The sequence below is a fragment of the Sorex araneus genome, chromosome 2, assembly GCF_027595985.1.
Source record: "Sorex araneus isolate mSorAra2 chromosome 2, mSorAra2.pri, whole genome shotgun sequence".
In the NCBI taxonomy this organism is placed as follows: Eukaryota; Metazoa; Chordata; class Mammalia; order Eulipotyphla; family Soricidae; genus Sorex; species Sorex araneus.
Window position 1 is genome coordinate 260,529,844 of NC_073303.1, and position 15,379 is coordinate 260,545,222.

The 15,379-nt window shown below is 46.8% G+C and overlaps 1 protein-coding gene across 1 annotated transcript in view; it reads left to right on the forward strand.

Annotated features, from left to right (window-relative positions):
* RANBP17 (RAN binding protein 17) overlaps positions 1-15,379 on the forward strand; it is a 233,952-nt gene that overhangs the window by 48,240 nt on the left and 170,333 nt on the right. The window contains exon 15 of the mRNA XM_055124757.1: positions 2,104-2,239. Coding sequence (XP_054980732.1) covers positions 2,104-2,239 — 136 coding nt within the window. The remainder of the gene's footprint in view (positions 1-2,103; positions 2,240-15,379) is intronic.

A 15,379-nucleotide genomic window follows, 5' to 3' on the forward strand; every position in this document is an offset into this window, starting at 1 on the left:
GGACTCTCCCTCTGCCCCCCTGTCAGCCCCCCACCTTTGAGTGAGCTCTGTATTCAAATGTGTCTTTCTTTAACACACCCTCCCCCATTGACATGGCATTTGGGGGTGGGGGAAGGGTTCTCCCAAGCTCGGCCCACCGACTGGTGGTTTGATGCAAGCACCCAAGGGTGAGGTGCTGCTGGGGCGCTGCCCCAGTGATTCTTGGGAGCCCCCAGGGCCATGCCCAGTGGTGCTGGGGAACCTCCAGGGTTGACTTGGGGAGGCTTAGGGGGGACCCTGGGCTGCACAGGATGGAACCAGGTTAACCCCTGTACATCTCTCCAGCCCGGCATAACATTTTCATCTGAAGTTAGTTTTCTTTAAGGATTACTGCTTCTTGTTCAGGTCACTAGAAAAAGCAGATATAAGTTTTATCTGCCACTTCATTGCTGTGTCTGTAGCATAAACTGCCTGGCAGAATCTTTTGTTTTTTCTTTTTGGGTCACACCTAGCGATGCTCAGGGGTTAATCCTGGCGCTGTGCTCAGAAATGACTCCTGGCAGTGCTTGGGGGACCATTTGGGATGCCAGGAATTGAACCCAGGTCGGCCGCATGCAAGGCAAACGCCCTACCCGCTGTGCTATCAGTCCAGTCTCCTGCCTGACAGAATCTTAACCTAATAGAATTCAGGAGTTCCTCTAATTCCTTGAGTATAATAAAAAGAAATTGCATATCTCTGTTTGTAGGCGGGCACTATTACCAGTTGGAAGCAATTCTTTTTTCAGTCTCCGCTGAGCCCTCAGTGTTGCTCATGATTTCCGGCTGTCTCGCTGGTGTTTGTCTCTGGCCTCATGCCCCTAAGTGACTGTCCCCTCGGCCTGCTTGCCCTGCTGCATGCATGTGGGACAGTGAAGAATCTGAATCTGAACTCTTCATTACAGTGAATTTTTTTTGTCTAGGCATCTTTACTGAGCCTCTAGGTTATTGTTTACTTTTCTGATCAGAATATTCACATGCTTGGATCAAAAGTACTTGCTTCTTAAGATCGTCTTGTGGTTATTTTGAGTAAGAATTTGATTAATATTAGAAGAAGATGCTATGTAACTTTATAGTTGTGTCTCTTTGCTTCTTTTGTATTTTGAATCATGTGACCCCCACAAATACCTAATAGCATAAAAATACAGTTGAATGAAAATCAGGAGATGTAGTTCAGCCGTAGAGCAATGCCATGCATTTGTGTGGCCCTCAGTTTTATCCCCACCCACCACCAAATTACATATGTGTATTACAATCACTGTATCACTGTCATCCCATTGCTCATCGATTTGCTCGAGCGGGCACCAGTAATGTCTCCATTGTGAAACTTGTTGCTACTGTTTTTGGCATATCGAATATGCCACAAGGAGCTTGCCAGGCTCCGCCATGTGGGTGGGATACTCTCGGTAGCTTGCCGGGCTCTCGAGAGGGGCAGAGGAATTGAACCCAGGTCGGCCGTGTGCAAGGCCCTACCCGCTGTGCTATCGCTCCAGCCCTATATGTGTGTAAACATGTTTATATATTTAAACGGAAAGTAAAATTAAAATTATACATCAGTATCCTTCTTTTACTAAAATGTTGTGTCTGCATAGATATATCTATATATGCATATGAATATGACTAGATTTTATTCTACGTATTTTACTCTAAATCATACACAATTATGTACATATTTAACCTGTGTATATATAAGATTATATGTTATGCTATGCTTTTTATATCAACTTGGAGTAAAATAATAAGTCTGTGCACGTATACAGGCTTATATGCAATGTGTATGTCTCAAGAAGAAACTGCAGAGGAACTTAGTATCTCTTCCTGATGGTGGGATTTCAGATGATTGGGAAAATACTGCATTTTTTGGCTTTTGTGTCTTTCCCTCATTTTACAGTGATTATATATTACATTAACAGTAAATGTTTATAATTATTACCATCATCAGAAGACCATAAATAACCAAAATATTTAGCTAAATTTCCCAAGGACAATAAAGAAAAAAGCAATCCTATATGAAGAGCTTACCCTGTATATGATAAAATGTCTCTTAAGAAATTTTACTGAAGCTGTGTCTTTTTCCTTCACGAACAGAGTTTTTCAGCTGATATCTTTCATGGATACCAGGTTACCCCGCTGCTCTAACGAGAAGATAGAGCTGGCAGTCCTGTGGTTCTTGGACCAGTTTCGTAAAACGTATGTTGGGGATCAACTTCAAAGAACCTCAAAGGTAGGTTTTCCCTGGAGACTTTTAAAAAGGTTATTAAAGATGAAGATACTCATTTATGTAAACTGATTGACATATTGGACAAATTTCTATGTAAGAAATTTAATTGGTCAATTGAAATGAATTGATTAATTGATACTGAAGTCAATGGAAGATCAATATCCTTGCTTTATGCCTAGATTTATCATAATTTGAAGACTGACTAGCCGAACTAAGGAATATTTTATAAAGCTAGTTCTTTAGTCACAATTGTTTTACCTAAATCTATTTTCATCTTATTGTTTTGTGTTTTAAAGTGGAAACAGAAGATTTACTCTGTTAGTAACTTTGGGCTTTTAAAAAACTGATGTGTATTTATTTACGTTTTTCAGTATATTCTTTCACACACTTTCTGGCGTGTTTTACGTGGTGTGATGAGGAATCAGGAGAGTTATAGATGTTTTTGAGAGATCACAGTGTAACTCTGATGAGGGTACAGTCATACCGTCATCTTTGAAAGTTTAACATCAGCAAGGTTAGATGATTTGAAGGCTGAATGATCAATTTTTGGGGGCATTTATTTCGAATTCTACTCAGATAGTACTACAACTCAATAAGTTTGTAAGAATTTTTTATTTTTTCTGGGATAGTAACTCTTTAAACTTAAGAATTCCTAGAGTATTCATATCTTCTTTGGATTTATAGTTTGCGTTCGCAATACAAAAGAATTTCATAATTCTTGAAAATTTCAGAATATGCTTTTTATATAGAATTGTATTTCTTTTTTGGCCCTGGGAAATTTAGCTCAATATTTAGGTTATTAATGGTTTTTTGATGATGATAATAATTATATACTAGTGTGAAAAATATTTTGTTTTGGTCACCCTTTAGGTAAAATTTTCTGTTTTTTATAAATAAGCTGTAGCTTGATGCTTTCTTTGTCAAGTGTACTATGATATTTTACTATGTAGGTTTACTATAAATATTAGTATTAGGCTTTTATTAAGTGAGACTACAGAGAAGAAAAAAGGGGGAACTAGAAATAAATGGTTCAGGTTGACAATAAGACAAATAAAATTAGAAAATAATTACATGACACCAAATGTATACAAGGGGCCTCTTTTTAAATCTCAAATGTGTTACTCTAAGTTGAGGATCAATCAAATTATGATGAATTGTTCAATTTCAAATGTAGCCAAATCTTTTTTTTTTCTTTTACAAAAAGTGAATACCTTTGCATCAGAATTAACCCAGCATCCATTTGATCCAGGCCAGATCAAAACCGTAAAATGGTGTAGAAATGCCGTCAAATTATCCTGTTGAAATTATTTGGACAAAAGTCTATAAAGTGAGACTAGTTATTTTAGAACAATTGGATTTTCCCATTTTTGCTGTATATATTGGACTGAGTGATAGCACAGCGGGTAGGGCGTTTGCCTTGCATGTGACCGACCTGGGTTCGATCCCTCCGTCCCTCTTGGAGAGCCCGGCAAGCCACTGAGAGTATCCCGCCTGCACGGCAGAACCTGGCAAACTCCCCGTTGCGTATTCGATATGCCAAAAACTGTAACAACAGGTCTCATAATGGAGACGTTACTGGTGCCCGCTCGAGCAACTCGATGAGCAACGGGATGACAGTGCTACAGTGCTACATTGTACCCTGTCTGGAAGAGTGCATTCCTAAAGTCCTTTCATTTCTCAGGCATTCCTACCACACAGTCCCAGAGTGGAACCCCGTTTTCCCATGTTCCTTTTCCTCGGGCGTCTGTGCGGCACAGAAGCGGTTTGGGGGGAACAGGGGGGTCCGTAATGTGTCCCTGGCACTCCCTAGTCTGCACAGTGAGTCTGAACACTGGGGTTATTCCCATTTTACAAGTTAAACAACCCGCCCGCAGACGTTACTAAGTCCCCCTTACGCTCTTTCTGGCAACCACCTAGAGGCGAGGCGGAAACCAGACTTCCGGTGAGTGAACACATTGTCGCATCCCACACCCGGGCCCGGGGGTGCCGTGCTCGCTGGCCGAGGCCGCTCACGCTCGGCCTCGTTTCTCCAGTGCAGAAGCGGGAGTGTGAGCCCTTCAGGACCGGCCCTCGCTCTCTGCCCTGCGGGTGCCACGTTCCCCTCGGCCCCCATGTCCCCCATGCCCTAACTCCTTGACCAGGCTCAGTGCTGAGCCTTGGAACGCAATGTCGCCTCTTCCCGGAGCTCTGCTGCTCTGAAACGCCCCTTCTCAGCCCCTCGCCTCCTCGGCTGCCGCTTCAGAGCTTCCCTGTGAGCGTCCCGTCCTTGTCACGCTGTCCTGAGCTCCTTTTTTTTTTTTTAACTAAAAAAAAATTTTGTTCCGGTGTTGGGATCACACTTGCGGGTGCTCAGGGCTTATTACACTTGGATCACTCCTGGCTGGGCTTAAGGGGATCAGGGGAGGTGCCAGGGATTGAATCCAGCTCAGCCTCATCCAAGGCAGGCATCTTACCCGCTGCCCCACCCTTTGGTCCCAGATCTTTTAACTCTCAAAAAGTCTTTTATGCCTTTCTATATGTGTAGCTTATGGTACCTAGTTTAACAATCATATTACCTGTAAATATCTGTTAATAGAACACGCAGGCTTCTGGCCCTTCACCCTCCTTAAATCATTATCACCCTCGGGGTGCCTGGCATACAACTTGTGGGGGGTTCTCTGTGCCAAGTAACCGCTGATGAACATGGGTGTTCAGTAGGCGGCTATTAAGTTTCCCAGCATGTATGATGGGAGACATGGCAGGGCAGGACTGGAGAAGAAACACAGAAAGGGACAGAAGAAACCATTCCGGCATCAGTGGACTAAAACACACCACATGGGATGAAAAATATTGCACACTGAAGAAATGCAAGGAAAGGGACCTTCACTAAAAGGCCCTTGTGGTAAAAGCGATCAGAGAAGAAAAACATTTGAAATGAACAGAGAAAACCACTCAGCACACGCGTGAAGGCAATTCCAGACAGTGAACGGTTGCTTTCTCTTCCAAACCTGGAGGCCAGAAGGCAGCCGAGTACCATGTTCACAGCGTGGACGGACCCAGTCACCCCAGTCACGGGGATTCCCAGGCCCACAAAGTGCCCTTTGGAAGCAATGGAAGCCTTTCAAAATTCCCAGACGGCGTGGACTTGAACGCAGGTGGGCCAGTGGTTGCAGCAGAAGTGGGTGTATGGGACAGCGACTGTGTAAAGAAACAACTTCTTCATGCCTGCATTGTCGCCACCAACCTCCTGGTGGAAGAGATTATGCAAGCTGGAACGTCTTCTCTCACGGGTTGAACTGAAGCTCATCTGAATTATGAACTCTGCAGATTTTTTTCTAAGAATAGAGCTATGGACATTTGTCCAAGCTTCAAGTGATTATCAAAGGAATTTTTCCCATAAGAAAAAGAATGCTGGCACCTATCAAGCTGAAGTTCTGAAATATAATTACAGTATTTCTTATTGCACTGATATATTCATACAGCAGGCCCTTTTACTCAGCAGGATGTTTTATCTGAAGTGATTAAAAAATACACATGTCAAAAATACACAGGGAGACAGAAACAGGGAGAATACATGGCTAGAAAAGCTACCCAGAGTACTTGGGGATGAAAGGAAGTGACTTCTGAGAAAACCGATGCTACTGAAAATCAGAAAATAAAGGACTGGAGCGATAACACGGTGGGAAGGGAGCTTGACTTGAACGTGACCAACCTGACTTTGATCCCCAGCGTCCTGTATGGCCCCCAGCCCCAGTAGGAGTAAATTCCTGAGTACAGGGCCCGGAGTGAGCCCTGATCACTGGGAGTGTGGCCAGAGAGACAAACCTGTAAATAAGAACAAACATATAACATCTAAAGAGACTTTAATTAGTGGTCAGCTCTCTACCAAGAAGGGTCTAGATAACTTTCCTAAGTGAATTTTACCAAACATTCAAATAATATCAGTCGTCCACAAGTGCTTCCGAAAGTCTAAGGGGAGGGAACACTTCCTTCCCCCGGCTCGGCGGGGCCGGCTTGCCCCGCTGGCAGAACCAGGCTGGCAGAGACATCACAACTCAAGGAAACTGCGTGCCACGCTCGCATGGAGGTAGATGGAAAAGGCTTTGTTGAGCAAACTGAATCTAGTGGCCCACAGATGCTCTCCCCTGTGGTTAATAGCAGGACAGAGCTGCCTTTCGACTTGTATTAAACATTGTTCAAGGAATGCTGATTAGAGAAATTGGGCAACAAAACGAAATAAAAGGTACCTGGATTGGAAAGGAAGAGGTGAACTGTTTCTCTTGGCAGATGAAGTGGAAAATACTAAGAGTACGGTCTTAAAAAAAAAAAAAACCTACTAAAACTAGTAATAATAATAAAAGTGCATTCACCGGACAGATGATCAATGCAGAGGTCAATTGGATTTCTATAAATACTTCCAGTAAGCAACCTGAAAACGAAGTGAACGAAACGTTCTGTTTATAATAGCGTCAGGAAAGAACTTCATGCACAGAAGCGAGTCTTTTAAAAATACAAAAATTAAATACCGGAAACTACAAAACATCATGGAACAAATTTAAAGGGGAAAAAAAAATCTAACAAATGAAAAGATGCTGAGGCTGGTGGTGAGAGTCAGTGCTGAGCTGGCGGTGCTGCCTCCCCACCCTGTGCCCGCCCCGCCCGGACCCGCAGACCCGACACCGTCCATCAGGACAGCCGCAGCTGTCACCTCTGCAGAAACTGTCAGCTTATCCTGAGACTCACGTGGAAGTTTCAGAGAACCGGGCCTTCCTTGCTCCTCGCTGCCTCCCTGTGTCCACGGACACACACATACACACACACAGAGACAGACACCCAGCTTTCCAAGTGAGAACTGGGCCTGGACACACGCACACACACACACACACACACACACACACACACACACACACACACACACCGTTTCCAAGTGCTCTGGCTTCACACACACACACACACACCGTTTCCAAGTGCTCTGGCTTCACACACACACACACACACACAGTTTCTGAGCGCTCTGGATTCTCTCTCTCTCTCTCTCTCTCACACACACACACACACATACACACACACACTGTTTCCAAGTGCTTTGGCTTCGAAGATAGCCTGCATCTGTGAGCAGTTGGAGCGCACGCGTGCGTGTGCACACACACACACACAGACACCCCGCTTTCCAAGTGAGAACCGGGCCTGCACACACACACACACACACACACACACACACACACACACACTCCATTTCCGAGTGTTCTAACTTCGCAGATGCCTGCGTCTGTGAGCAGGTGGAGTGCGCGGGTCCCGGCGAGGGCTGGCAAGGACGGTTTTCTCCAGAGAAGATGCCCACCACACACACACACACACACATACACACACACACACACACACACATGTGCGGGTCCCGGCGAGGGCTGGCGAGGACGGCTTTCCCCAGAGAAGAGGCCCACAAGGCCAGAGGCCTGCCTGTTGGACTGGTTGTTACTGGTTGTTGCTTTGGGTTTGGGGCCACACCCAGAGGTGCTTGGGGGGGACCCTGTGATACCTGGGTGCTGAGTCCAGCGTGCCCAGGGAGTGGGATGGCAGCCCAGAAGTCCAGGCAGTGGGGGGGAGGGGGCAGCCTGGCGTTGGCCGTCGGGGCGGGGAGCCCTCTGTTCCTCACGCGTTCGGCCCTGCTCTTCCCTGCGGCTCTGAAAGTTCCCCGACAGCTCAGCAGGGAGGGCCTGTTCGGGCACTGTTCGATGGGTCGGGGGGCCCAGTTGGGGGGGAGCGTGCAGCTTCGTGGTCCCGGCCCCTCCCTCCGCACCCTCAGAAGTGCCCCTGTGAGGTGGGCCAGTCGGAGCCACGCGTGTGGAGGAGTGTCTGGGGTGGGTTTGAGTCGACCTGCAGAGTGGCCGCTGCCCCCCCCCCCCCGGGCTCCGGAGCAGAGACGGGGGTGGGGCCATGTCGGCCTGTGGGGCTTGGGCTGTGGCCGGGCCCTGGCTCTCCTGCCCGAGCCGAGTACAGCGAGAGAGCAGCAGATGGCATTCTCTCCCTGCGCTTCCGCCCCTCCTGCTCCAGGCTCTGCGGCCCTGGCAAGCCGAGCCCGAGAGCGCGCGCTGGGATAATGAAACCGGAAAGCTGGTCACGGGAGTGGATTCCCAACCTGCTCGGGCCGGGACGCCGGCTCTCTCCTCGCTGCGGGCACCACACGGCAGGAAAGGGGCTGCGGGAAAGGCAGGAACAAGAGAACCACCTAGAATACACACTCTGCTGTACAAAACAGGTCGCGGCTTTAAAACATTAAAAAAATAATAAAAAAAACATTAAAAAAGACTACTAGGGGCTGGAGAGACCGGTCTGTGCAGCAGGGAGGCCGGGTGCCTTGCAGGCGGCCCACCTGGGTCCGATTCCCGGCATTCCCTCCACTGCCAGGAGGGATTCCTGAGCGCAGAGCCAGAAGGGACCCCTGAGCACTGCCAGGTGTGCCCCCCCAAAATAAATCAATAAAATAAAATAAATAAAATAAATCAATAAATCAATAAAATAAATCAATAAAATAAAATAAAAACTGGAGGGGGTCTTAAAAGAAGCAATCCACTGAAACTATTCTACTATAGAATTATTTTAAAATACTCTACTGTTAAAAGTGTCTCTTGCAGGTTATAGGGAAAAAGTACGTGTGACAGTTAAAAATCAGCTTTTGAGGGGCTGGAGCGATAGCACAGCGGGTAGGGCGTTTGCCTTGCACTCGGCCGACCCGGGTTCGATTCCCAGCATCCCATATGGTCCCCTGAGCACCGCCAGGGGTAATTCCTGAGTGCAGAGCCAGGAGTAACCCCTGTGCATCGCTGGGTGTGACCCAAAAAGCAAAAAACAAACAAACAAACAAAAAAATCAGCTTTTGAAGCTGGGATGTCAGAGAACGTGATAGTGTCTTGGAATTTTCACTGCCAAGTGCTTTTCAACTTTGCAAACTTAAGTTCTAGGCCCCTTTCACCTTTAGTGTGTAGATATACCATAGTCTGTTGCTGTGGTCATGTTATTAGCCCTAGTTAGGTTTTTAATTATTGAAGAATGGTTAACGCTTCTATTCTAAGTCTCACACTGTTGGGTTGTGCCCCTGCCCCGAGACGCATCCTTTCACTTCCCAGATGGACATTTATCACGCGTCTGTTTCATACGTCAGTGTTCAGGTAGAGCCTCTTACAGGCAGATTTCTCTTCCCTCCTTTTCACTTCATCTTGCATGAGAGAAGTAGATCTGCCAAGTTATACTTCCCGGCACTAACTCTCTGAATGCATGAAGTGTTGATTCATTCAGGATCACGTCCCAGGCGAGGCAGTGCGGAGCAGGGACACCTAAACTTACACACTTTGTAATGAGGATTTTAATGTGAGTTGGAGGTGTGAAGGGCTTAAATCGGAAAAATGAGCACTTCTCTGTGTATGCACGGGCTGCAAATCAGATACGCTGTTATTTGGGTGCAGGTCTCCTGTGGGCCTGGGGCCAGGGTTGTAGGTCAGTGGTTGCTCACTTGCCGTGCAGGAGGAGGCCCGGGCTCTGACGGGGGGCACTGCAGATGATGCAGATCTCTGATGCCAGTCCTGCAGGGAGGGGGTCAGGCCACACCCAGGGCACTCGGGGGCTGCTCTGTGCTCTGCGGTTGCTTCGGGGGGTATTCACTACCCGGTGCCAGGGATCAAAGCGGGGTCAGCCGTTGAGCCGTGGGTCCAGGCCTTGACCCGGAACTCGATCTCGGAACCGCCATCATCCTGGTTGTCGCATTACTTAATCTGGTACCTCTCCACCTCTCCCCTGTGCCCGCACTGAACTGGGCCGGGAGAATGCAGAGATAAAGAGTCCTTGTGCGTGCTTGGGAGAGCATGTGCTTCCTCAGAGCATTTTTGATGTGTATCGTTTTCCATTTATTTCTGATGGTTGTAAATTTTAAAGTGACACCGAAGTCACTTGTGCGCTTTGATATCCGTTCACAGAATGTGCAGAGTAAAACTCCACGTGTGGATTATACGTGTCGCTTGGGGAGCCTTTCTCTTGATGCATTTTTTTTTTAAAGATGGAAAGCCATCATTTCTTTCCGTTAAAATTATTTGTATCCCAACTTGTGGCCTTTGAACATTTTTCTCATTCCCAAAAACTGCTGTGCGAGGGTAATACAGTGCCACGGTGAGTCACTGAGCTGTATCTCTGGAAGGCTATCAGCACTAGAGAACTCAATTGTAAAGAGTTTCCAGTTATTAAATGTTCGGGTGTCTTTTCTGTAGACCCTGACTGGTCAGTAGCCTCCATAGGCATCATTGGCGCCAGGCCTAGGTGGTCTCACAAACGGAACGGGAGCCTAAAGTATACGTTTCTGCCTGTGAGAAAGAGCCCGTGGTGTCACCGTATCACACCCAGGGTCTGTGATGTCTGTGCACACGTGCACACCTGTGTGCTGATAAAGATATGGATGCAGGGGGGCGTGGGGGAGTATGTGTGCATTCTGCCTTCATCTCCTGGATAGTCGGTGCTTCTGGGATCAGGATGGACGTCCTCACAGGTGTCCCAGAACCTGCCAAACCCGTACGGACACCTTTCTGTGATGGAGAGGCTCACTCCGATTACAGCAGTCTTGGGGTGGGGTCTGCTGTTTTCCCGAGATGTGAGTTAGAGAGATTGGACAGCGGGCAGGATGCTTGCCTTGCATGCGGTTGATCTGGGTTCGATCCCTGACACCCCCTAGGGTCCCCCGAGCCCTGCCAGGAGTGATCCCTGAGAGCAGAGCCAGGAGCAAGCCCTGAGCACGGCGGGGTGTGGCCCCAAATCAGAAGAGACAAAAGCAAGGAAATAAAATGCATGAGTTGCCGCGCGAAGTCCAGAGGGGCAGGCCAGCGTGGTCCTGGGGGTCTGAGGTTAACGTTTCCGGGCAGGCCGGTTCCATCCTGGGCGTCCCAGGCTGGGGCTTCCTGTGGCGTCTTCTGCAGTTTCCTGCGAGGATGTGTTTACTGGTGATGTGGGTGCTAAACCGCGTTATCTTATTATTTAGTGTCAAAGCAGTTATCAAAGAGAACCCCTGAAAGTATTTTCTCTCCCTGCACATAATTGCTTTAAGTGGCTTGCTTGAAGGAAATCCAGATGAGAGGCTGAAGCCGCTGCCGCTGCAGAAACCCCGGGGCCACTCGCTGTTGGTAACGAAGCCACTGGCCCGTCTCTGCTCCCGTCCCTTCCAGGAATGCTCAGCATCTATTATGTATCAGGGTGACTTGGTGATCAGCCCAAGTAATGAAAGCCGGACAGCTACAAGTTTGTAAATAAACACGGTGAAATATCGCCAAAAGATTTTTTAGATTCCCAAGACAGTGGCGGTAGATCAAATTTTTTTCTTAGAAAATATAATGAGGAAGATTGTGGATCATTCTGTTTGTAACATTTTTTTTTTTTAATTCTCCTACTGGTATTTTTTTTTAAATTCTCCTACAGGTACCACCTCCCAGCGGGGAGGACGTTTGCCTTGCATGAGACTGATGGGGACTTGATCCTCAACATCCCAAAGGGTACCCCGGGCACTGGCAGGGGTAATTCCTAAGTGCAGAGCCAGGAATTGTCTGAGCATCGTCAGGTGTGACCCCCCCCTCCGAAAAGTAAAATAAAAAATAATATAGTTCTCCTATTAATAACTTATATACTGACACAGTTGCTATTTTTAGAGTAAATATAAGCAATAATCATAGACTGTTACTTCCCAGGCACATTAATATTTGAAGAAAAGATATATCAAGCCTGAGAATGAGTCTGGTACTAATTATTTATATAGTAGGTGTATGTGGGTGTTCTCAAATATATATTGTTCATTACTGACTCGTGTTCTTCTCTAATAACTGGAAAGACAAATTAACAACATAAACTAATTGATACATGTGTACAGACAGCAAACCTGAATTTCAGGCGACTAGCTTATGTATATTATTGGAACGATGAAAAACAAGCTAAACACCAGAATATTGGAAAAATAATGAAATTAAATTAGGACCGACGAGGCAGTGACAGCGGTGAAGGCACTTGCCTTGCTCATGGATGAGTCTGGTTCAATCCTATACTGCATGCGGTTCCCAGAGCCCCACCAGGAGTGAACCCTGAGCACAGACCCAGGAGTAAGCCCTGAGCACCGCCTTGTGTGACCCCCCAAAAAACAAACAAAGAAAACAAAAAGATGCAGAGATCCTTGAGGCTGAGATGGCAGTGCAGGAGTTCAGACGCTGGCCCTGTGCAGGGTCCCCAAAGCACTCCCAGGACTAAGCTCTGAGCACCACAGATGTGGTCTCAGCAACCCCCAGATATATTCACTGCATGAGATAGACATATCGGATCCTAATCAGACAGCAGAGCTCTCCATGATTACGACAGACAGCGTTGTCTTCGTGATTCCTGTCTCCAGGCCCTCCCTGCTGGGGGTGTGACGGGTACTGGGGACGTTCACTCCGCTCCAGTCAGGAGCACTGAACTTGGACTCAATCTGAATGCCACTGCTTGGATTCAGGGCAGCCCTTCGACGGCCGTTTCGCGGGCCTGGCACAGTTGGCAGTTCACTGGCTGCGTTTGCTTTAAAATGGATAGGCACAAATCTTTCTCCCCCTGGATCCCAGCCTGAGTCCTACGGATTTTGGCCCCGGGACGCCTCATGGACAGTGTGCACGAATTCGAGAGTCCTACTGATTCCGGAGAGGCGCGTGTGCAGAAAGCTGCTGGTTTTCCCAAACTCGCTGCCTCTCGTTTACGCAGCGTGAAGCCGCCAGAGGAAGGGAGCTTTCGGTCCTGTGGATGGTTAATAGTTGATGTTTATATTCCACTCGGTGCACTTATTTATTTTTTTTTCTTGCCTGTGAAAGGCCAAAAATTTTTTAGCTTAAACAAAGGATAAATGAGCATCCTCAGTAAGGCTTCTTTCCTGTCCTCATGATTAATGATCACTGAGCACTTTTGAAAGATTAGCATTTTTCAGAGCTGCTAAAAAATATACTGTTTTATTTAATTACAAGAAAGTAAAGGCTCTTCATACTGACAGGTGGTGGAAATTAGCAGGCAGTTTTGAAATTGTGCTGTGCACGAGAAATTAGATCTCATTTTAATTCTGCTTTTCTCAACTAGCAAATGAGGTTAATGCCATACATATTCAGCTGATATGGATGAAGAAATTGATATAAAGTAGATCAACATAGCTACAGGGCGAGATTAATTTATAGGTAAAGAGGCAGTGATAAATGAAAGTAATGTAGTGGTGGTCACTAAACTCCTCTGCCATAAGGGATTCAATAGTGTTAGTCGCTCATTAAAGGCGTTGTCGGGTGCACCGAATAGAAATTTGAAAAGGAATAGCCAACTAACCCCTAATTATCAAAATACAGAAAATACTAATTATACCTTAATTAGCTTTTCTTTTAATGTACTGAAATTTGTTACTTTTTGTCTGGCGCAAATGGATAGTTATATCAACAATAAATAGGTTGTTTTAATAACTTTCTTTTACCTCTGGGAAAACTACACTCCAATTTTTAATATGCAATAATGCTTCTCTCTAGCCTGTAGGAGATGAAAATTATTAAGTAGCTTTATTTTTTTGATGATTTTACAGCAGCTTTGGGAAGAATTATTTCACCATGCATCAATTACTTTTAATTGAACTGAATATTTTTCAGATTGTACCAAATGCCTCTCATTTAAGTTTAGCACTTAGAGTTTAAGAAAGCATCCTAATGAGATCTGCATGTAACCTCTGTCACGTGTTATAATAAAGTAAGGAGGATTATTTATTTCGAATTTCTGAAAGGCGACCCGGGGCAGACACTGTAAAGGTGCCCCCTTACTCAGGTCCTGCTGGACAGTGCTGGAGGGGGGAAAAAAGCCGATATTTTAGCAACTTGGCTTGTGGGGTTTTATTCTTCCAAATTAGGGAGGTGTCAGAGATCCCAGAGAAGAAATGATTTGTCTGTTTGGAACCAAGACCCGGAGTGCCACGGGAGCAGCGTGGGCACCAGTGAAGCCCCCCACCCCTTCCCCAGCCCTCCTTCTCCTCTCTTCCTGCCCGTGGGCACAAACCCTTCGGATTCTTCTGCTCTGACCAGTTTTCTACCGAGTAACGAGAAACTTTCATAGAGAGTGGAGAGGCTTAAGTACCAAGAGTGACAGGAACCAGGCAGGAAAAAAGTACAAGTAACGGTTACTTGGACTTCTTACTTGGACGGGAGTAACCCCTGTCACTGCTGAGAAGACAGAACAATTTTTTTTTAATTCTCTATACATTCAGTATAATAAGAAAAGTCTGCCTGAAACCATTTTTATGCCATCACTGTAAATTTTTTTTTTTCTTTTTGGGTCACATCCGGCAATGCGCAGGGGTTACTCCTGGCTCTGCGCTCAGGAATTACTCGTGGCGGTGCTCGGAGGACCATATAGGATGCTAGGAATCAAACCCTGGTCGGCCGCGTGCAAGGCAAATGCCCTACCCGCTGTGCTATCGCTCCAGCCCCCCATCTCTGTAATTTTTATGTCATCTCTGTAATTCCTGATCTTATATTGGAAAAACTAGTTGGTCTCAGGTTGTTCTGTTTCAGGGGGTGTGTGCGGAGTTTGGAAACGCTCCCCTTGACGTGAGCACCCCACATCCCCGCCGTGTCCCAAGCCAGGAGGAACTGGTGGCTGAGACAGTTTGGTTCTGAACAGGCTCCTGAGAGAGACGCGAGTGTGACTTTTGGCCTCCTCAGACCTGGCACTCGTTCAGAATATTTGCTTTTCTACTCTTGCTTTCAGTGCTTATGTGGGACTTGCGTTTTTCCTCCCTCGATTTCTCCTCCTCGACTGTTCTCCGCGGGGCTCATCAACTGGCTGCTGCATCTCTGCCCTTTACCTGGGGCTTGGCGCCAAACCTCTCCAAATTCGTTTTTCTTGTCAGCAAAAAAGAAAAAAAATGGTTTTGGTGCTGAGTTTTAGCAGCATATTACGCCAGCATCCCTCATCTGTCCGTGTTGTTTCTCCTACCGGAAAACATCAGATCTGCAGTTCGCCCGCCGGGGAGGGGGGGCATGAGGGGGAGGAGGCTCACTGGGGAGAGGCGGGAGGAGGGGGACACTTCCCGGTTCACCCAGACCCCAGCCTAGCACCGCCATGGACATAAGCGTAGCACAGGGACTGGGGAAACAG